Source organism: Oncorhynchus clarkii, chromosome 2 (genome assembly GCF_045791955.1).
Source record: "Oncorhynchus clarkii lewisi isolate Uvic-CL-2024 chromosome 2, UVic_Ocla_1.0, whole genome shotgun sequence".
Taxonomy (NCBI): domain Eukaryota; kingdom Metazoa; phylum Chordata; class Actinopteri; order Salmoniformes; family Salmonidae; genus Oncorhynchus; species Oncorhynchus clarkii.
In genome coordinates this window covers 78,416,321-78,438,609 of record NC_092148.1, presented here as the reverse complement: position 1 = coordinate 78,438,609, position 22,289 = coordinate 78,416,321, and the positions used below count along the sequence as shown (strand labels likewise).

At 42.1% G+C, this 22,289-nt stretch overlaps 2 protein-coding genes across 3 annotated transcripts in view; one reads left to right on the top strand and one right to left on the bottom strand.

The window, feature by feature from the left end:
- LOC139374214 (pyrin-like) overlaps positions 1-22,289 on the top strand; it is a 40,132-nt gene that overhangs the window by 559 nt on the left and 17,284 nt on the right. The window contains exon 2 of one of the 2 annotated variants that reach the window (XM_071115246.1): positions 1,812-2,774. In XM_071115246.1, the coding sequence (XP_070971347.1) occupies positions 1,814-2,774 (961 nt within the window). In that variant the 5' untranslated portion in view covers positions 1,812-1,813. Of the gene's footprint in view, positions 1-1,811; positions 4,108-22,289 lie in introns of those variants that run through there. The other variant, XM_071115238.1, reaches the window with a different exon arrangement.
- LOC139374205 (protein bicaudal D homolog 1-like) overlaps positions 1-22,289 on the bottom strand; it is a 71,301-nt gene that overhangs the window by 41,588 nt on the left and 7,424 nt on the right. The gene's annotated exons all lie outside the window — the stretch shown is intronic.

Sequence of the window (22,289 nt, the reverse complement as noted above, 5' to 3'; positions counted from 1 at the left end):
TTTTTCAAATCATAGTCGCACACCTCATGTACCGTAGCCCGGGCATAGCAGGATTTCTTGTAAGCTTCCGGGTTAGAGTCCCGCACCTTGAAAGCGGCAGCTCTACTCTTTAACATCAGTGCGAATGTTGCCTGTAATCCATGGCTTCTGGTTGGGGTATGTACGTACAGCCACTGTGGGGACGACGTCTTCGATGCACTTATTGATAAAGCCAGTGACTGATGTGGTGTACTCCTCAATGCCATCGGAAGAATCCCGGAACATGTTCCAGTCTGTGATAGCAAAACAGTCCTGTAGTTTAGCATCTGCTTCATCTGACCATGCCGAGAGCATGCCGATTGCGCACTCCCTCAAAACTTGAGACATCTGTGGCATTGTGTTGTGTGACAAAACTGCACATTTTAGAGTGGCCTTTTATTTTCCACAGCACAATGTGCACCTGTGTAATGATCAAGCTGTTTAATCAGCTTCTTCATATACCACACCTGTCAGGTGGATGTATTCAGTGGTGTAAAGTACTTAAGTAAAAATACTTTAAAGTACTACTCCAGTAGTTTTTTGGGGGTATCTGTTCTTTACTTTAGTATTTAGATTTTTACACCACTACATTCCTAAAAAAGAAGATGTACTTTTTACCCTATACATTTTCCGTGTCACCTAAAAGTACTAATTACATTTTGAATGCTTAGCAGGACAGGGAACTGGTTCAATTCACATACTTATCAAGAGAAAATCCCTGGTCATCCTCACTGCATCTGATCTGGCGGACTCACTAAACACAAATGCTTCATTTGTAAATTATGTCTTAGCGTTGGAGTGTGCTCTTGGCTATGTGTAAAAAAAAATTTAAGAAGAAAATTGTACTGTCTGGTTTGCTTAATAGCAAGAATTTGAATTGTTTATACTTTTACTTGTGTGCAAAGCTGTCATCAAGGCAAAGGGTGGCTACTTTGAAGAATCTCAAATATAAAATGTATTTTGATTTGTTTAACACTTTCTTGGTTACTACATAATTCCATATGTGTTATTTCATAGTTTTGAGGTCTTACCTATTATTCTACAATGTAGAAAATAGTACAAATAAAGAAAAACCCTTGAATGAGTAGGTGTGTCCAAACTTTTGACTGGTACTGTATATATTTAAAACCAAATACTTTTAGGCTTTTACTCAAGTAGAATTTTACTGGGTGACTTTCACTTTTACTTGAGTAATTTTCTATTAACATAACATTACTTTTACTCAAGTTTGAAAAATGGGTTACTTTGTCTCGGTAAAGAAGAAATGGTCACTAACAGGGATGTAAAATGATTTGTGCAGAAATTTTGAAAAATAAGCTTTTTTGTGCATATGGAACATTTCTGGAACCAACACTTTACATGTTGCGTTTATATTTTTGTTCAGTATAAAATATCAAAGGGAGGCAAAGGACACTCTATTAGTGGAACGACCCTACTGTCCCTACTGGGTGTTTGAATGTTTTTTTGTATTCTTTTTAAAACTGAAATAGAAAATATATTTTAGAGGCATATATACGTGTCTCTATCATTGTTTTGGTTTCAGTTTAACAAGGCATGTGATGCATGAGTCACTGACTGGCAGACTGTGCCAACCAAAGGTTTTACCCCGAGAATACCTGTGACCAATGCTGGCTTTATCTGTACGTCTGATCTGCACCAGTCAATCAAGTTTCAGTTCTTGAATGGGAATTTCCATTCATGTTTTACATAGACTGAACTGAAACTAAGCTAAACTGAACTAAACTAAATAGAAACAAAACAAAAAATAACTGACTGTGTTGTCTTGTTCCCAGCTATGTCGCCAAACAACAAGTGGATAGGGAGGGGCCTGCATGCCAGCCTGTTGTACCTGGTTTTATTTGTGTGCCTGGTGCGCACCGCTACTCTGGACGAAGAAGATATTGAGATTGATGATGAGGAGGAGGAAGACCTGGAGTATGAATACAGTATAAAACAAGACAGACACACCTGTGGAAGTGGTCAAACTGGTCAGTATCCATTCTGTAAGGACAAGGACCAGGTCATTCACCACTACGTCGACACAAGGGATGAGTGTGGAGAGACAGACTTCAAGAGAGTGCGGGGGGAAATGCAGCTGATGATCCAGGACCGACGAAAGAAGATGAAGGAGATCGTACACTCTGCAAAACTCATCGAGAAAAATGTGGAGAGGGAGAAAGAGGACACTTTGCTGTTCCTGACTGAAGTGACACGGCTCATTCAGAAGACCTATGTAGATGTCATTGAGGAGATCGAAAAGAAGCAGAAAGCAGCAACAACCATGGCTATAGAGCACATTCTAGAGCTAACACAGGAAATCTCTAAACTACAGGAGAGAAGCTCTGAACTGGAGCAGCTCTCACACATTGAGGACCACCTTCACCTTCTCCAGATGTTCCCGTCCCTGTGTACCCCACCGGCCACCATTGACTGGTCTGAGGTCAGCATTCACAGTGATCCAAGTGTGGGGTCTATGAGGAGAGCTGTGAACAAGCTGAGAGAAGCACTCAATAGTGAAGAGAGCAGGCTGTCTGCAGCTGAGTTGGGAAGGATTAAGAAGTGTGCAGTGAATGTGACTCTGGACCCTGACACAGCACATCCGTACCTCATTGTCTCTGAAGACGGGAAACAAGTGAGAATTGGAGATCTCCGGCAAAATGTCACAGATGGCCCTGAAAGGTTTAATTCAGTCGTTAATGTCCTAGCAAAGGAGGGCTTCTCCTCAGGGAGATTCTACTATGAGGTGCAGGTGAAAGGTAAGACTAGGTTGGATTTAGGAGTGGCAATAGAGTCCATAAACAGGAAGAGTGGGGGCACCCTGAGCCCTGGCCATGGATACCTGGCTATATGTCTGAGGGATGGGGATAGGTATGTAGCTGCTGAAAGCCCTGCTATCCTCATCGCTCTTAGCCAGAAGCCCCAGAAGATAGGGGTTTATGTTGATTATGAACAAGGCCAGGTCTCCTTCTATGATGTGGATAACAGGTCTCATATCTACTCCTTCACTGATTATTCTTTCAATAAGAAACTCTATCCCTTCTTTAGCACTGGCACCGACGACGACGGTGAAAACTCAGCCCCATTAGTCATTACCCCAGTCAATCAACAACTGAGTATTCATTTCTTCACTTTTGAAAAAGCCTGAAAATTGATAAAATACAACTTACAATGTGTATATACACTGAGTATACAAAATATTAGCAACACCTTCCTAATATTGAGTTGCACCCAACACTTTTGCCCTCAGAACAGCCTAAATTCATCATAGACTCTACAAAGTGTTGAAAGCGTTCAACAGGGATGATGGCCCATGTTGACTCCAATGATTCCCACAGTTGTGTCAAGTTGGCTGGATGTCATTTGGGTAGTGGACCATTCTTGATACACACGGGAAACTGTTGAGCGTGAAAAACTCAGCAGTGCTGCAGTTCTTGACACACTCGCGCCTGGCACTTACCACCATACTCTGTTCAAAGGCACTACAATAATTTGTCTTGCCCATTCACCCTCTGAGTGGCACACATACACAATCCATGTCTCCATTGTCTCAGGGCTTAAAAATCTCTCTTTAACCTGTCTCCTCCCCTTCATCTACACTGATTGAAGTGGATTTAACAAGTGACGTCAATAAGGTATCATAGCTTTCACCTGGTCAGTCTATGTCATGGAAAGAGCAGGTGTTCCTAATGTTTTGTACAATCAGTGTATTGAGTCTGTCAGAGTTAGTTTACATTTTGTTATTAATCACATTGTCTGAATGCATTCAAAATAAATTGAAAACATCAAAAATACATATCATATACACCTAAAAAAGTTGTGATGTCAAAACAAGGTTAAAGAAAGTGTGCTTTATCAATTTACCTGATTTTGTTAACTGTTACTTTGGACAAAATCAAGACTTCAATATTCTTGTAATGCTTTTTGTATAAAATAATCTTAAATTACAGCTCAATTTGAGCTAATTCTGAATATGCAAATAATTGTGATTTATCACAGCAAGTCCTGCGATTAATTATACTTAAAAATGGTATCGTTTCACGGCCCTAGTATCTGTAGAATATCATTATATATCAATGTTTAGGGAAGCACATTGGGAAAGCACTGTGTTACATCAAATCAAATCATTTTACTTTTTTGTTGCAAGTTTCAAATGTCTTATTTCAAAATGTCTCTCCAGTTTTCCCCTTCTTGAAGAAATTAAAGGTTATAAATTACATTAACTGAAGGTCTAATTAAATTAATCCATTCAGCCAAAAATACGTCTCAAGGTCCTTGTGGTTTTCCATCCAGAACATTCTGAATGACACGACGCCTTCCACCCTGACAACTCTTATGTCAAGGTCCATGTGGTTCCTCCATCCAGAAGCATCTGAATGACAACACTTTTCACCCTTAGAATTCTACAGTATGACTCTTTGTCCCAAGTGTTCCGTTGATACCATAGGGTGAGATAGAATCAAAGCTCTAGGAGAACCACTCCCACACACACGCTCTCTTTGACAAATCTGCATTAGCCGATTAATTGCATGGTAGAAAGAGAGGGAGAGAGATATAGGAAGAGAGGGTAGAGAAAGGGGGAGAAAGAGAGAGAGAGAGACACTGTTAATCCCAGGCAGGCTGATTGGTTTTCCAGCAGACACCCTGAGAAAGGCTGCTAATTGCTGTGTTACAGAGCAGGAGGTGAGTATGAGACAGAGGCAACTTATGGCTGTTTCACAAAGCAGGAGTTATGTAAGAGACAGAGAGAGTCTACAGTCTCCGTGGCTTGCTTGCCAGGTCTATAGCCAGGAAGATGGAGTACTGGGCTGCTAATAAGAGATGCCAGGCTTATAGCCAGGAAGATGGAGTACTGAGCTGGGAACAAGACCCACAGGCTCTAGTCTCTATACTCCAGTCTTTAGTGCACTGGGTGATTGGGAACAATCCAGTATTCTCCATACACAACGTTAATCATTACAGGAGAGAGTTTACAGAGCAGTCAACAGAGCGCTCTTGGTGTGAATGTGTGCTGGTAGGCCTTGGAATTTGGGTCTATGGAAGGTCCACTCACAGGGGTGATGTCATCAGCATTAGCGGCTCATTTTGTTACGTTACAGTTTTTCTCATCAATCTACACACAATACACCATAATGACAAAGTCAAAACAGGTTTTAGACATTTTTACAAATGTATTAAAAATAAAAAACGGTAAAAAGTATTCAGACCATTTACTCAGTACTTTGTTGAAGCACCTTTGGCAGCGATTACAACCTCGAGTCTTCTTGGCACACCTGTATTTGGGGAACTTCTCCTCTTCTCTGCTGATTCTCTCAAGCTCTGTCAGGTTGGATGGGGAGTGTCGCTGCACAGTTATTTTCAGGTCTCTCCAGAGATGTTCGATCAGGTTCAAGTCAGGGCTATGGCTGGGCCACTCATGGACATTTAGAGACTTGTCGTTGTCCTGTTGGAAGGTGAACATTCGCCCCAGACTGAATTACTGAGCGCTTTGTAGCAGGTTTTCATCAAGGATGGTACTGTTCATCTTTCCCTCAATCCTGACTAGTTTCCCAGTCCCCACAACATGATGCTGCCACCACCATGCTTCACCGTAGGGATGGTATTGGCCAGGTGCTGAGCAGTGCCTGGTTTCCTCCATTCAGGCCAAGGAGTTCAATCTTGGTTTCATCATACCATAGAATCTTGTTTCTCTTTGTCTGAGAGTTCTTTAGGTGTGCCATAACTCTCCTGTGACAATCTGAAGGATCAGGTTACCGTGGGTCCGCTCTACAGCGTGCTCTCTCTCATTGAGGGGGAGAGTGGAAGTCGGCTGTTTTATGGTCAGTCATAAAATACGCTGCCCCTATGCTCTGTAGTGTTTGAGATTGGAATGTAAACTGTGGAGCACAGAGAGACACTTGGACATCAAAAGTTTGAATAATTAAACTATATTTATATTTTTGAGAATGTGGGAATGGTCCGTGGACACTTAAAGGACAGTCATCAAAAGATTATTTGTCACGTGCGCCAAATACAAGTGAAATGTGAAATGCTGAAATACTTACTTACAAGCCCTAACCAACAGTGCAATTTTTAAATAAAAAATAGGTATAAGGTGTGTTTTATGTCGAGTGTGTTTCATTTGGTGATCTCATAAAGGACAGGAAACACACATAACTGTATCTCTTAAAGTATACATTTCTCAGCTGTCAGGTTGACAGTTGAACTCGGAAGTTTACGTTCACATTAGCCAAATACATTTAAACTCAGTTTTTCACAATTCCTGACATGTAATCCTAGTAAAAATACCCTGTCTTAGGTCAGTTAGGACCACTTTATTTTAATAAATGTGAAATAATAGTAGAGAATTATTTATTTCAGCTTTTATTTCTTTCATCACATTCCCAATGGGTCAGAGGTTTACATACACTCAATTAGTATTTGGTGGCATTGCCTTTAAATTGTTTAACTTAGGTCAAATGTTTTGGGTAGCCTTCCACAAGCTTCCCACAATAAGTTGGGTGAATTGTGGCCAATTCCTCCTGACAGAGCTGGTGTAACTGAGTCAGGTTTGTAGGCCTCCTTGCTCGCACACGCTTTTTCAGTTCTGCCCAAACATTTTCAATAGGATTGAGGTCAGGGCTTTGGAAGACCCATTTGTGACCAAGCTTTAACTTCCTGACTGATGTCTTGAGATGTTGCTTCAATATATCCATATCATTTTCCTCCCTCATGATGCTATTTATTTTGTGAAGTGCACCAGTTCCTCCTGCAGCAAAGCACCCACACAACATGATGCTGCCACCCCCATGCGTCATGGTTGGGATGGTGTTCTTCGGCTTGCAAGCCTCCCCCTTTTTCCTCCAAACATAACTATGGTCATTATGGCCAAACAGTTATATTTTTGTTTCATCAGACCAGAGGACATTTCTCCAAAAAGTATGATCTTTGTCTCAAAGTGCAGTTGCAAACCTTAGTCTGGCTTTATTATGGCGGTTTTGGAGCAGTGGCTTCTTCCTTCTTTCTGAGCAGCCTTTCAGGTTATGTCGATATAGGACTTGTTTTACTGTGGATATAGATACTTTTGTACTTGTTTCCTCCAGCATCTTCACAAGGTCCTTTGCTGTTGTTCTGGGATTGATTTGCACTTTTCGCACCAAAGTACGTTCATCTCTAGGAGACCTTCCTGAACGGAATGACGGCTGCGTGGTCCCATGGTGTTTATACTTGCGTACTATTGTTTGTACAGATGAACACAGTACCTACAGGCATTTGGAAAGCACTCCCAAGGATGAACCATACTTGTGGAGGTCTACAATTTTCTTTCTGAGGTCTTGGCTGATTTCTTTTGATTTTCCCATGATGTCAAGCAAAGAGGCACTGAGTTTGAAGGTAGGCCTTAAAATACATCCACAGGTACACCTCCAATTGACTCGAATTATGTCAAGTAGCCTATCAGAAGCTTCTAAATCCAAGACATCATTTTCTGGAATTTTCCAAGCTGTTTAAAAGCACAGTCAACTTAGTGTATGTATACTTCTGACCCACTGGAATTGTGATACAGTGAGTTATAAGTGAAATAATCTGTAAACAATTGTTGGAAAAATTACTTGTGTCATGCACAAAGTAGATGTCCTAACCGACTTGCCACAACTATAGTTTGTTAACAATAATTTTTTGGGAGTGGTTGAAAAACAAGTTTTAATGACTCCAACCTAAGTGTATGTAAACTTCCAACTTGAAATATTCATTCTAAATATTGTGAAACGTATGTAGTTAAACATGAAACTATTTGTGAAAAGATGTAATGTGATGTTAAATAAAAACTTTTCAGAATCCTTCACTTTTTCAACATTACATTTGAAAAAAATCCTCAATCTACATACAGTACCCCATAATGACATAGTGAATACAGGTTTTTAATTTAATTTAAAAACAGAAGTACCTTATTTACATAAGTATTCAGACCCTTTGCTATGAGACTTGAAATTGAGGTCAGACGAATCCTGTTTCCATTGATCATCCTTGAGATGTTTCTACAACTTGATAGGAGTCCACCTGTGCTCTGTTGAAGCCACCGCGCCTCCATCTTGGGACTCCCGCACCATTGCAAACAAATATTTAGGAAGATATCATTAAAGTCTACATTAATTTCTGCCATGTTTATTCTATTACACACACCTTAATTAATACTTTAAAACTATATTATGTGAGCTAAACATACATGCAACAATTTTAAAGATTTGACTAAGTTACAGTTCATAAAAGGAAATCAGTCAATTGAAATAAATTCATTAGGCCTTATCTATTGATTTCACATGACAGGGAATACAGATGCATATGTTGGTTACAGATACCTTTATAAAAGGTAGGGGCGTGGATCAGAAAACCAGTCAGTGTCTGGTATGACGACCATTTGCCTCATGCAGCGCTACACATCTGCTTCGCATAGAGCTTGTTGAGGAAAACTTGTTCATGAAATCAGGCAGAACTCATTTATCAGAAATAAGAGGTTTATTCAAGCAATTACAAGGGAGATCACTCTCTCAGGATGAATCAGGAGAGGATCTTGTTAATTTACAAATGACACAGTCTTTATAGATTTCCTCTACAAAATATATATAACCCTTCTAGGGGGAGGTAAACTTAGAAAAGAGATGGCGTAATTGGCTCCACTTCCGTAGAAAAAAAGTACAAATGAGAACAGGTTCTAACCAGTTCTCACAGCCTCTATGTCCAAGATAGATGAGTGATAAGATATTTAAAGCCTAACCATAGGAAACGATATTTCTGTGTTGCTAGGCTTTTAGTGCCCTATAGATAATGAGCCAGTATGAAAAGAGGTTACTAGACAGCTGTGGAAAATTACCAGTGACTGTGGAAAACTACCAGTGACTAGTACTATTCAACTCAAGAATTTACACAGCATTAGACTCTAACAAAATCCTTCTGCACACAGAAGTTGATCAGGCTGTGGATTGTGGCCTGTGGAATATTGTCCCACTCCTCTTCAACGACTGTGCAAAGTTGCTGGATATTGACGGGAACTGGAACACGCTGTCTGTCGTACAAGTCAATCCAAATCATCCGAAACATGCTCAATGGGTAACATGTCTGGTGAGTATGCAGGCCATGGAAAAACTGGGACATCTCAGCTTCCAGGAAATGTGTACAGATGCTTGCGACATGAGGCCGTGCATTATCATGCTGAAACATGAGGTGATGGTAGAGGATGAATGGCACGACAATGTCCTCAGGGTCTCGTCATGGTATCTCTGCGCATTAAATTTTCATCTATAAAATGCAATTGTGTCCGTTGTCCGTAGCTTATGCCTGCCCATACCATAACCCCACCGCCACCATGGGGCATTCTGTTTACAATTTTGACATCATCAAACCGCTCGCCCAAACAACGTCATACACGCTGTCTGCCCGGTACAGTTGAAACCGGTATTCATCCGCAAAGAGCACAATTCTCCAGCGTGCCATTGGCCATCGAAGGTGAGCATTTACCCACTGAAGTCGGTTACGACACCAAACTGCAGTCAGGTCAAGACCCTGGTGAGGACGACAAACACGAAGATTAGCTTCCCTGAGACAGTTTCTGACAGTTTGTGCAGAAATCTCTCAGTTGTACAAACCCAAGTTTCATCAGCTATCCGAGAGGGTGGTCTCAGATGATCTCGCAGGTGAAGAAGAGGTCCTGTGGTCCTGGGCTGGCGTGGTTACACCTGCGGTTGTGAGGCCGGTTGGACGTACTGCCAAATTCTCTGAAACAACCTTGGAGGCGGCTTATGGTAGAGAAATCAACGTTACATTTTCTGGCAACTGCTCTGGTGGACATTCCTGCAGTCAGCGTGCCAATTGCACACTCTCTCAAAACTTGAGACATCTATGGCATTGTGTTGTATGACAAAACTGCACATTTTAGAGTGGCCTTTTATTGTCCCCAGCACAAGGTGCACCTGTGTAATAATCATGCTGTTTAATCAGCTTCTTCATATGCCACACTTGTCAGGTGGTTGGATTATCTTGGAAATGTAAAAATGCTCACTAACAGGGATGTAAACTAAGTTGTGCAAAACATTTGAGAAAAATAAGCTTTATGTACATGTGGAACATTTCTGGGATCTTTCATTTCAGCTCACGAAACATGGGACCAACACTTTACATGTTGCGTTTATATTTTTGTTCAGTATATAAAAATATTTTCCCTGAAGTAAACATTTTTGAGATTACTAATGTTACTGCCCCCACTACAACAACAAAAATAATTTAATACATGTAATTCTATCTTTGAAACATTTCATTGAAATATTGTGGAGGACTGCTCCTACTGGGGAGTACCAATTTGGCCGACCGGCGGCTTCAAAGCCTCTCAATGGCCAAAACATAGCAATCCAGGGTTTATACGGTTGAAGTCGGAAGTTTACATACACTTAGGTTGGAGTCATTAAAACTAGTTTTTCAACCACTCCACAAATTTCTTGTTATTAACAAACTATATGACACAAGTAATTTTTTCAACAATTGTTTACAGACAGATTATTTCACTTATAACTCACTGTATCACAATTCCAGTGGGTCAGAAGTGTACATACACTAAGTTGACTGTGCCTTTAAACAGCTTGGAAAATTCCAGAAAATGATGTCACAGCTTTAGAAGCTTCTGATAGGCTAATTGACATAATTTGAGTCAATTGGAGGTGTACCTGTGGATGTATTTCAAGGCCTACCTTCAAACTCAGTGCCTCTTTGATTGACATGGGAAAAAAATAATAATCTGCCAATAACTCAGAAAAAAATTGTAGACCTCCACAAGTCTGGTTCATCCTTGGGAGCAATTTCCAAATGCCTGAAGGTACCACGTTCATCTGTACAAACAATATGACGCAAGTATAAACACCATGGGACCACGCAGCCGTCATTCCATTCAGGAAGGAGACGCGTTCTGTCAAACTAGAGATGAACGTACTTTGGTGCAAAAAGTGCAAATCAATCTCAGAACAACAGCAAACAACCTTGAGAATATGCTAGAGGAAACAGGTACAAAAGTATCTACAGTATATCCACAGCAAGACAAGTCCTATATATCGACCTGAAAGGCTGCTCAGCAAGGAAGAAGCCACTGCTCCGAAACCACCATAATAAAGCCAGACTAAGGTTTGCAACTGCACATGATGACAAAGATCGTACTTTTTAGAGAAAAAATAGAACTGTTTGGACATAATGACTATCGTTATGTTTGGAGGAAAAAGGGGGAGGCTTGCAAGCTGAAGAACACCATCCCAACCATGAAGCACGGGGGGGCAGCATCATGTTGTGGGGGTGCTTTGCTGCAGGAGGGACTGGTGCACTTCACAAAATAGATGGCATCATGAGGTAGAAAAATGATTTGGATATATTGAAGCAACATCTCAAGACATCAGTCAGGAAGTTAAAGTTATGTTTTATCTGTCGGCCCCAGCCGCACTTAGGCTCTGTGTGTAGTTAATCCGACCCTCTCTGCCTAATCAATCGCCATTCTACCTGCTGTTGTTGTGCTAGCTGATTAGCTGTTGTTGTCTCACCTACTGTTTTAGCTAGCTCTCCCAATTCAACACCTGTGATTACTGTATGCCTCGCTGTATGTCTCTCTCAAATGTCAATATGCCTTGTATACTGTTGTGCAGGTTAGTTATCATTGTTTTAGTTTACAATGGAGCCCCTAGTTCCACTCTTTATACCCCTGATACCTCCTTTGTCCCACCCCCCACACATGCGGTGACCTCACCCATTACAACCAGCATGTCCAGAGATACAACCTCTCTCATCATCACCCAGTGCCTGGGCTTACCTCCGCTGTACCCGCACCCCACCATACCCCTGTTTGCGCATTATGCCCTGAATATATTCTACCATGCCCAGAAACCTGCTCCTCTTATTCTCTGTCCCCAACGCCCTAGGCGACCAGTTTTGATAGCCTTCAGCCGCACCCTCATACTACTCTTTCTCTGTTCCGCGGGTGATGTGGAGGTAAACCCAGGCCCTGCATGTCCCCAGGCACCCTCATTTGTTGACTTCTGTGATCGAAAAAGCCTTGGTTTCATGCATGTCAACATCAGAAGCCTCCTCCCTAAGTTTGTCTTACTCACTGCTCTAGCACACTCTGCTAACCCTGATGTCCTTGCCGTGTCTGAATCCTGGCTCAGGAAGGCCACCAAAAATTCTGAGATTTCCATACCCAACTATAACATCTCCCGTCAAGATAGAACTGCCAAAGGGGGAGGAGTTGCAGTCTACTGCAGAGATAGCCTGCAAAGTAATGTCATACTTTCCAGGTCCATACCCAAACAGTTCGAACTACTAATTTTGAAAATTACTCTCTCCAGAAATAAGTCTCTCACTGTTGCCGCCTGCTACCGACCCCCCTCAGCTCCCAGCTGTGCCCTGGACACCATTTGTGAATTGATCGCCCCCCATCTAGCTTCAGAGTTTGTTCTGTTAGGTGACCTAAACTGGGATATGCTTAACACCCCGGCAGTCCTACAATCTAAGCTAGATGCCCTCAATCTCACTCAAATCATCAAGGAACCCACCAGGTACAACCCTAACTCTGTAAACAAGGGCACCCTCATTGACGTCATCCTGACCAACTGGCCCTCCAAATACACCTCCGCTGTCTTCAACCAGGATCTCAGCGATCACTGCCTCATTGCCTGTATCCGCTACGGAGCCGCAGTCAAACGACCACCCCTCATCACTGTCAAACGCTCCCTAAAACACTTCTGTGAGCAGGCCTTTCTAATCGACCTGGCCCGGGTATCCTGGAAGGACATTGACCTCATCCCGTCAGTTGAGGATGCCTGGTCTTTCTTTAAAAGTAACTTCCTCACCATTTTAGATAAGCATGCTCCGTTCAAAAAATGCAGAACTAAGAACAGATATAGCCCCTGGTTCACTCCAGACCTGACTGCCCTCGACCAGCACAAAAACATCCTGTGGCGGACTGCACTAACATCGAATAGTCCCCGCGATATGCAACTGTTCAGGGAAGTCAGGAACCAATACACACAGTCAGTCAGGAAAGCTAAAGCCAACTTCTTCAGGCAGAAGTTTGCATCCTGTAGCTCCAACTCCAAAAAGTTCTGGGACACTGTGAAGTCCATGGAGAACAAGAGCACCTCCTCCCAGCTGCCCACTGCACTGAGGCTAGGTAACACGGTCACCACCGATAAATCCATGATTATCGAAAACTTCAACAAGAATTTCTCAACGGCTGGCCATGCCTTCCGCCTGGCTATTCCAACCTCGGCCAACAGCTCCCCCCCCCCGCAGCTACTCGCCCAAGCCTCTCCAGGTTCTCCTTTACCCAAATCCAGATAGCAGATGTTCTGAAAGAGCTGCAAAACCTGGACCCGTACAAATCAGCTGGGCTTGACAATCTGGACCCTCTATTCCTGAAACTATCCGCCGCCATTGTCGCAACCCCTATTACCAGCCTGTTCAACCTCTCTTTCATATCGTCTGAGATCCCCAAGGATTGGAAAGCTGCCGCAGTCATCCCCCTCTTCAAAGGGGGCGACACCCTGGACCCAAACTGTTACAGACCTATATCCATCCTGCCCTGCCTATCTAAGGTCTTCGAAAGCCAAGTCAACAAACAGGTCACTGACCATCTTGAATCCCACCGTACCTTCTCCGCTGTGCAATCTGGTTTCCGAGCCGGTCACGGGTGTACCTCAGCCACGCTCAAGGTACTAAACGATATCATAACCGCCATCGATAAAAGACAGTACTGTGCAGCCGTCTTCATAGACCTTGCCAAGGCTTTCGACTCTGTCAATCACCGTATTCTTATCGGCAGACTCAGTAGCCTCGGTTTTTCGGATGACTGCCTTGCCTGGTTCACCAATTACTTTGCAGACAGAGTTCAGTGTGTCAAATCGGAGGGAATGCTGTCCGGTCCTCTGGCAGTCTCTATGGGGGTGCCACAGGGTTCAATTCTCGGGCCGACTCTTTTCTCTGTATATATCAATGATGTTTCTCATGCTGCGGGCGATTCCCTGATCCACCTCTACGCAGACGACACCATTCTATATACTTCCGGCCCGTCCTTGGACACTGTGCTATCTAACCTCCAAACAAGCTTCAATGCCATACAGCACTCCTTCCGTGGCCTCCAACTGCTCTTAAACGCTAGTAAAACCAAATGCATGCTTTTCAACCGTTCGCTGCCTGCACCCGCACGCCTGACCAGCATCACCACCCTGGATGGTTCCGACCTTGAATATGTGGACATCTATAAGTACCTAGGTGTCTGGCTAGACTCTAAACTCTCCTTCCAGACCCATATCAAACATCTCCAATCGAAAATCAAATCAAGAGTCGGCTTTCTATTCCGCAACAAAGCCTCCTTCACTCACGCCGCCAAACTTACCCTAGTAAAACTGACTATCCTACCGATCCTCGACTTCGGCGATGTCATCTACAAAATTGCTTCCAACACTCTACTCAGCAAACTGGATGCAGTTTATCACAGTGCCATCCGTTTTGTCACTAAAGCACCTTATACCACCCACCACTGCGACTTGTATGCTCTAGTCGGCTGGCCCTCGCTACATATTCGTCGCCAGACCCACTGGCTCCAGGTCATCTACAAGTCCATGCTAGGTAAAGCTCCGCCTTATCTCAGTTCACTGGTTACGATGGCAACACCCATCCGTAGCACGCGCTCCAGCAGGTGTATCTCACTGATCATCCCTAAAGCCAACACCTCATTTGGCCGCCTTTCGTTCCAGTTCTCTGCTGCCTGTGACTGGAACGAATTGCAAAAATCGCTGAAGTTGGAGACTTTTATCTCCCTCACCAACTTCAAACATCTGCTATCTGAGCAGCTAACCGATCGCTGCAGCTGTACATAGTCTATTGGTAAATAGCCCACCCATTTTCACCTACCTCATCCCCATACTGTTTTTATTTATTTTTCTGCTCTTTTGCACACCAATATCTCTACCTGTACATAACCATCTGATCATTTATCACTCCAGTGTTAATCTGCATAATTGTAATTATTTGCCTACCTTCTCATGCCTTTTGCACACAATGTATATATAGACTCCCCTTTTTTCTACTGTGTTATTGACTTGTTAATTGTTTACTCCATGTGTAACTCTGTGCTGTCTGTTCACACTGCTATGCCTTATCTTGGCCAGGTCGCAGTTGCAAATGAGAACTTGTTCTCAACTAGCCTACCTGGTTAAATAAAGGTAAAATAAAAAAATTTAAAAAAATAAAAGCTTGGTCGCAAATGTTTCTTCCAAATGGACATTGACCCCAAGCATACTTCCAAAGTTATGTCAAAATGTCTTAAGGACAACAAAGTCAAGGTAATTGGAGTGCCCATTATAAAGCCCTGACCTCAATCTTATAGAAAATTTGTGGGCAGAACTGAAAAAGTGTGTGCGATCAAGGAGGCCTACAAACCTGACTCAGTTACACCAGCTCTGTCAGGAGGAATGGGCCAAAATTCACCCAATTTATTGTGGAAAGCTTGTGGAAGGCTACCCGAAACGTTTGTCCCAAGTTATACAATTTAAAGGCAATGCTACCAAATACTAATTGAGTGTATGTAAACTGGGAATGTGATAAAATAAATAAAAGCTGAAATAAATTACTCTCTAATATTATTTTGACATTTCACATTCTTAAAATAAAGTGGTGATCCTAACTGACCTACGACAGGGCATTTTTACTAGTATTGAATGTCAGAAATGGTGAAAAACTGAGTTTAAATGTATTTGGCTAAGGTGTATGTAAACTTCCGACTTCAACTGTATATGTCATTGCTCCATAATCACAGGAGAACTCCTCCCAAGGTCATTACGGAATCAAATGGTCTCTTGCTATCTCCCCTCCTCTTCTTCCTTCTTTTTCTTCTCCTCCATGGAGAGATTATGAAATGAGAAACATGAAACAAGACTGGATCCCACCCCAAAATTGCTTCAGTTTGCGTGGAAACATCTATGACATGACAGACATGAAAACTAAAGCTTGCAGAAGCTTTACTTCGATTGTGTTCAGAAGGGTCATTGTTTCCATCTTATTTAGCAAATGAAACCCAAAGCACTGTGTTACTTTAGGTCTCAAGTTAACTGTAATACTTTACCATGATATTTTATGGTCTTATAGAGCTGTTTCACACTGACATACAAAAGTGTATAACAGTGAAAAGTACATGAAGTATACTTAGAAAAATAAACAGAAATAGTTTCCTCAAAATAGCCTAAAACAGGTCATTTGGGTATAAAACCAACTAAAACAAACCTTCCCTTGTGAATGGGTCCATTCCTTTTTGCAGTGACTTCAAAGTTGAGTTTGCTGCACAAACAGCTGAAGTAGGGCTCTACAATCAATACAGAAGCCTACAGGCACAGGAGTCCAGTTCCCTTTCCAGAATCATTTCACTGCAGTAAAAATAGCTATTTGAAAAACATGATATCTTGGATGCACCCCAGGCTGCTCCCATAGACCTGCATTAGACCTTGACTTACTCATGCGAGAATCACAAGGGAGGACACAAAAAACACAGAGGGGACTAAATATACACATCGACTAAATATACAGGGTATAGACTTTCTAAGAGGCCCCGCTGGCAACATGATTGATTAGCTTTATCTTATGAACGTCAAAGTTGACTTAATCCTCACAGTAACCATCTTTTTAATGCTTAATCTAAAACCAAGTCAAATGTACCTTGTTTAGATAATGCCATACCAACTTAAATAAATGCCCCTCTTCACATTTCTTTGCCCGCTCGATTTGTTCAAGTTTGCAAGGCCTAAAGGGTAAACTTTCTACCCCACATGTATCAGTTATCACATTTGCTCCCTATTTTTAAATGCCAAGTCATTATCTCTCTTTCTGCAGGCCACACCTCTCCTACTATTGCGTATTGTGTAATCTGCTTGCGACCCACTCCCCTCTTCTCTCCAGAGTCAACACCGTCACAATGTCCACACTGTCACAAAGGCCTGAAACAACACACAAGATCACTTTCTGTGGAGTGTGACAGGTCAGTGTCATCCTCCACCCCTCTCCTGTCATTCGTCCCTCTGTGTACTCAGTAATAACACCCGCACCTCCATGTCACGTCCCTCTCCCTCTCGTTTCCACATGCTTCTCCACATACTGCAGGTTACTTACTACGCAGCCCAACACAATGCCTCTCAGGCATAATATATTTTTTACACCAACATGCAGAAATCAATGCATATTTCCCCCTTCCTCTCCCCAGGGGGAGCCACATGGGAGTCTCTCTGAAGCTAGGGAAGGAGAGGGGGAAGGAGAGGGAAAGGTGAGGGGGAAAGAAGGAGTTGCAGGGAGAGGGAGGTGAGACTTTGCAGGGGGGAAGGGGATTTCATGGGGTATCGATTCTGCCCTCCCCTTTCCCATTTCCCAATGCTGATGTCATCAGGAAGGAGGTGGAGAGCAGGGTAATGACATACATGATGCATCTCTGCATTGTCTCTTTTTCCAGACAGAAAATACAGATTTACTACCAGAGTTGTCCCCACAGTAGGGCTGAAGCTGATCTCCTTCCCACTCCTTCTTTAGTCACTGGATGAAGGGAACACTCACAGCCACAGTAGGCAGATTCAGCAAAGCAAAGTAGGGCTAATAAGCATACTTTTGCAAATTGAAGTTTTTAAAATGTTCATCTATTCTCTAACTTTTCAATGTTCTCTCCATATGCCACAACCTGTCAAACTGAGAGTACATTCAGATCTTCACTCATCTTCATTTCACACCAAGACAGGTTTCAGTGGCATTGTCAATGAAGTGAACAATCAGGCATCAACAAAGTTTCTCCAACTAGGCATTGAAGACAGTTCTGCTACAATGTAGTGGAGGCAATTCGTTATAAAAGTACACAATACATTATGAAAACAATAACTTAATCTCTGACACACAGAGGTCCTCTATCTCCAGCCTGCTAACTGAAGTGACTTTGAGCTGGTCTTCCTATGGACTCCAACACATTCCAGCCACAGGCCCAGAACTACAGAGATGGTTACCATGCCCACCACCGAGCACAACCATTAATCATCCATGATTAATATGGCGTCCTAATCCTTAGCTTCATAACTGAACTCCTCAAGAACAATCTCGCCTCCCTACAATAGTAGTCAAATAGTAGTCACATTTCTACCTCATACACTACCGTTCAAAAGTTTGGGATCACTTAGAAATGTCCTTGTTTTTTAAACAAAAGCACATTTTTGGGCCATTAAAATAACATCAAATTGATCAGAAATACAGTGTAGACATTGTTAATGTTGTAAATGACTATTGTAGCTGGAAATGGCTGATTTGTAATGGAATATTTACATAAGTGTACAGAGGCCCATTATCTGCAACCATCAGTCCTGTGTTCCAATGGCACGTTGTGTTAGCTACTCCAAATGTATAATTTTAAAAGGCTAATTGATCATTAGAAAATCCTTTTGCAATTATGTTAGCACAGCTGAAAACTGGTGTTCTGATTAAAGAAGCAATAAAACTGGCCTTCTTTAGACTAGTTGAGTATCTGGAGTGGGTTCGATTACAGGCTCAAAATGGACAGAAACAAAGAACTTTCTTCTGAAACTCGTCAGTCTATTCTTGTTCTGAGAAATTAAGGCTATTCCATGCGAGAAATTGCCAAGAAACTGAAGATCTCGTACAACGCTGTATACTACTCCCATCACAGAACAACGCAAACTGGCTCTAACTAGAACAGAAAGAGGAGTGGGAGGCCCCGGTGCACAACTGAGCAAGAGGACAAGTACATTAGAGTATCTAGTTTGAGAAACAGATGCCTCACAAGTCCTCAACTGGCAGCTTCATTAAATAGTACCCGTAAAACACCAGTCTCAACGTCAGAAAGTTGGAAAGTTTTTATCCCCAAGCCATAAGACTCCTGAACAGGTAATCAAATGGCTACCCGGACTATTTGCATTGTCTTCCCCCCTACCAAACCCTCTTTTTACGCTGCTGCTACTCTCTGTTTATCATATATGCATGGTCACTTTAACTATACATTCATGTACATACTACCTCATTAGGGCCGACCAACCAGTGCTCCCGCACATTGGCTATCTGCATTGTGTCCCGCCACCCACCACCCGCCAACCCCTCTTTTACGCTACTGGTACTCTCTGTTCATCATATATATATAGTCACATATATAGTCACTTTAACTATATCTACATACTACCTCAATCGGCCTGACTAACCGGTGTCTGTATGTAGCCTCACTACTTTTATAGCCTCGCTACTGTATATAGCCTGTCTTTTTACTGTTGTTTTATTTCTTTACCTACCTATTGTTCACCTAACACCTTTTTTACACTATTGGTTAGAGCCTGTAAGTAAGCATTTCAATGTACACCTGTTGTATTTGGCGCACGTGACAAATAAACTTTGATTTGATTTGAACAGTGAAGAGGCGACTCTGGGATAAGGCCATAATGTATTATTCCAGCCCAGGTGCAATTTAGATTTCGGCCATTAGATGGCAGCAGTATGTAGGCAAAGTTTTAGACTGATCTAATGAATCATTGCATTTCTGTTAAAATGTTGTATCAACACTGCCCAAATGTGCCTAATTTCTTTATAAATAACTTCTCATGTTCAAAATTGTGCACTCTCCTCAAACAATGGCATGGTATTCTTTCACTGTAATAGCTACTGTAAATTGGACAGTGCAGTTAGATTAACAATAATTTATGCTTTCGGCCAATATCAGATATGTCTATGTCCTGGGAAATGTTCTTGTTACTTACAACCTCATGCTAATCGCATTAGCCTACATTAGCTCAACCGTCCCGTGGAAGGGACACCGATCCCGAAGAAGTTTAATCTAACTATTATATTCATCTGACACAATCCACAATAATCGCATTCTTGTGTGCATGTAACCGTACTCATTGAAGCCTTACATTTAAAGTAACACCTTGTTATCCAAGGGAATGTGACATGATTTATGACCATGCTTAGCTGTCCTTCCTGGAGAAATGTATCTTAGGTTGATGATATCTCATATACACTACATGACCTAAAGTATGTGGACACGTCCTCATCAAACTTCTCATTCCAAAATCATAATTAATATGGAGTTGGTCCCTCCTTTGCTGTGATAACAGCCTCCACTCTTCTGGGAAGTTTTTCCACTAGATGTTGGAACATTGCCATTCAGCAACAAAAGCATTAGTGAGGTCGGGCACTGATGTTGGGCTATTAGGCCTTGCTCGCAGTCGGCGTTCCAATTCATCCCAAAGGTGTTCGATGGGGTTGAGGTCAGGGCTCTGTGCAGGCCAGTCAAGTTCTTCCACACCGATCTCAACAAATCATTTCTGTATTGACTTCACTTTGCGCATGGGGGCATTGTCATGCTGAAACAGCAAAGGGCCTTCTCAAACTGTTGCTACAAAGTTGGAAGCACAGAATCATCTAGAATATCATTGTATGCTGTAGCTTTAAGATTTCCCCATCACTGGAACTAAGGGACCTGACGAACGGACTTGTTGGAAAGGTGGCATCCTATGACAGTGCCACATTGAATGTCACTGAGCTCTTCAGTAGGCCATTTTAATGTCAATGTTTGTCTATGGAGATTGCATGGCTGTGTGCTCGATTGTATTCATTGTCAGCAACGGGTGTGGCTGAAATAGCCGAATCCAGATATTTGAAGGGGTGTCCCCATTCTTTTGTATATATAGTGTAATATCGAATCATACACTTCCTGTGAAATATAAGACTGTATGCATGCAAGCTAAGCAAGGAGCCTTCTGCGACAGGGATGAGTTGTGGCACACTGAACCTCTAACATTCTCTGCTATTATTAAAGCCTTGGGAGCAGAAACCTCCAGTGATGTTAGAGCTGTGCTCCTCAGACAGACATCAGTCACACTTCAGACCTGAACGTGTGTGACAGCATAGAGAAAATTATATGGGTTAAATCCTATATGTGACAGTCTGTGTAGGACTAGGGAGCCATGTCTAGGTGGTTAGTACACTACATGCCGATACCTACCTAATGTATTTTTGAAAAGTATTTCTTACTTGAAGCCTGTGTAATCTGCTGTACTGTCAAGTATATCTGTAAATGATTTTCAGCCTGGTTGACTTGCTGATGGAGTTGTCATCATTGTTCAGATGAGCACACATCTGGATGTAGAGCTTCTAATATTATGCTGCTGTAATGTCCTTTCTCCTCCTTCCGCTAGTTTCCTCTGATAGGCCTATCCTCTATCCCTATTTTGTTGCCTTACAACCTGTAATTAAAATTGACTTTTTGGGGGTTCGTATCATTTGATTTACACAACATGCCTACCACTTTGAAGATGCAAAATAGTTTTTATTGTGAAAAAAACAAGAATTAAGACAAAAAAAAAAACAGAATTTGAGCGGGCATAACTATCCATCCCCCAAAGTAAATACTTTGTAAAGCCACCTCTTGCAGCAATTACAGCTGCAAGTCTCTTGGGGTATGTCTCAATAAGCTTGGCATATCTAGCCAATTTTTCCCATTCTTCAAGGCCAAATTGCTCCTTCAAGTTGGATGGATTCCGCTGGTGTACAGCAATCTTTAAGTCATACCACAGATTCTCAATTGGATTGAGATCTGGGCTTTGACTAGGCCATTCCAAGACATTTAAATGGTTCCCCTTAAACCACTCAAGTGTTGCTTTAGCAGTATGCTTAAGGTCATTGTCCTGCTGGAAGGTGAACCTCCGTCCCAGTCTCAAATCTCTTGAAGGCTGAAACAGGTTTCCCTCAAGAATTTCCCTGTATTTAGCGCCATCCATCACTCCTTCAATTCTGACCAGTTTCCCAGTCCCTGACGATGAAAACATACCCACAGCATGATGCTGCCACCACCATTCTTCACTGTGGGGATGGTGTTATTGGGGTGATGAGAGGTGTTGGGTTTGCCCCAGACATAGCGTTTTCCTTGATGGCCAAAATGCTCAATTTTAGTCTCATCGAACCAGAGAACCTTTTTATTTTTTTATTTTTTAAATCATGGATTTAATGGTGCTCCGTGGGATGCCCTGCCTATTGACTTTGGGGGTTGAATAGTTATGCATGCTCAAGTTGACATTTTTTGTGTACTTTCTTGTTTGTTTCACAATAAAAAATATTTTGCATCTTCAAAGTGGTAGTGTTTATTAACATGTTGTGTTAATAAAATTCTACAAATTCCCCCCAAAAAATGTATTCCAGGTTGTAAGGCAACAAAATAGGAAAAATACTAAGGGGGTGAATATTTT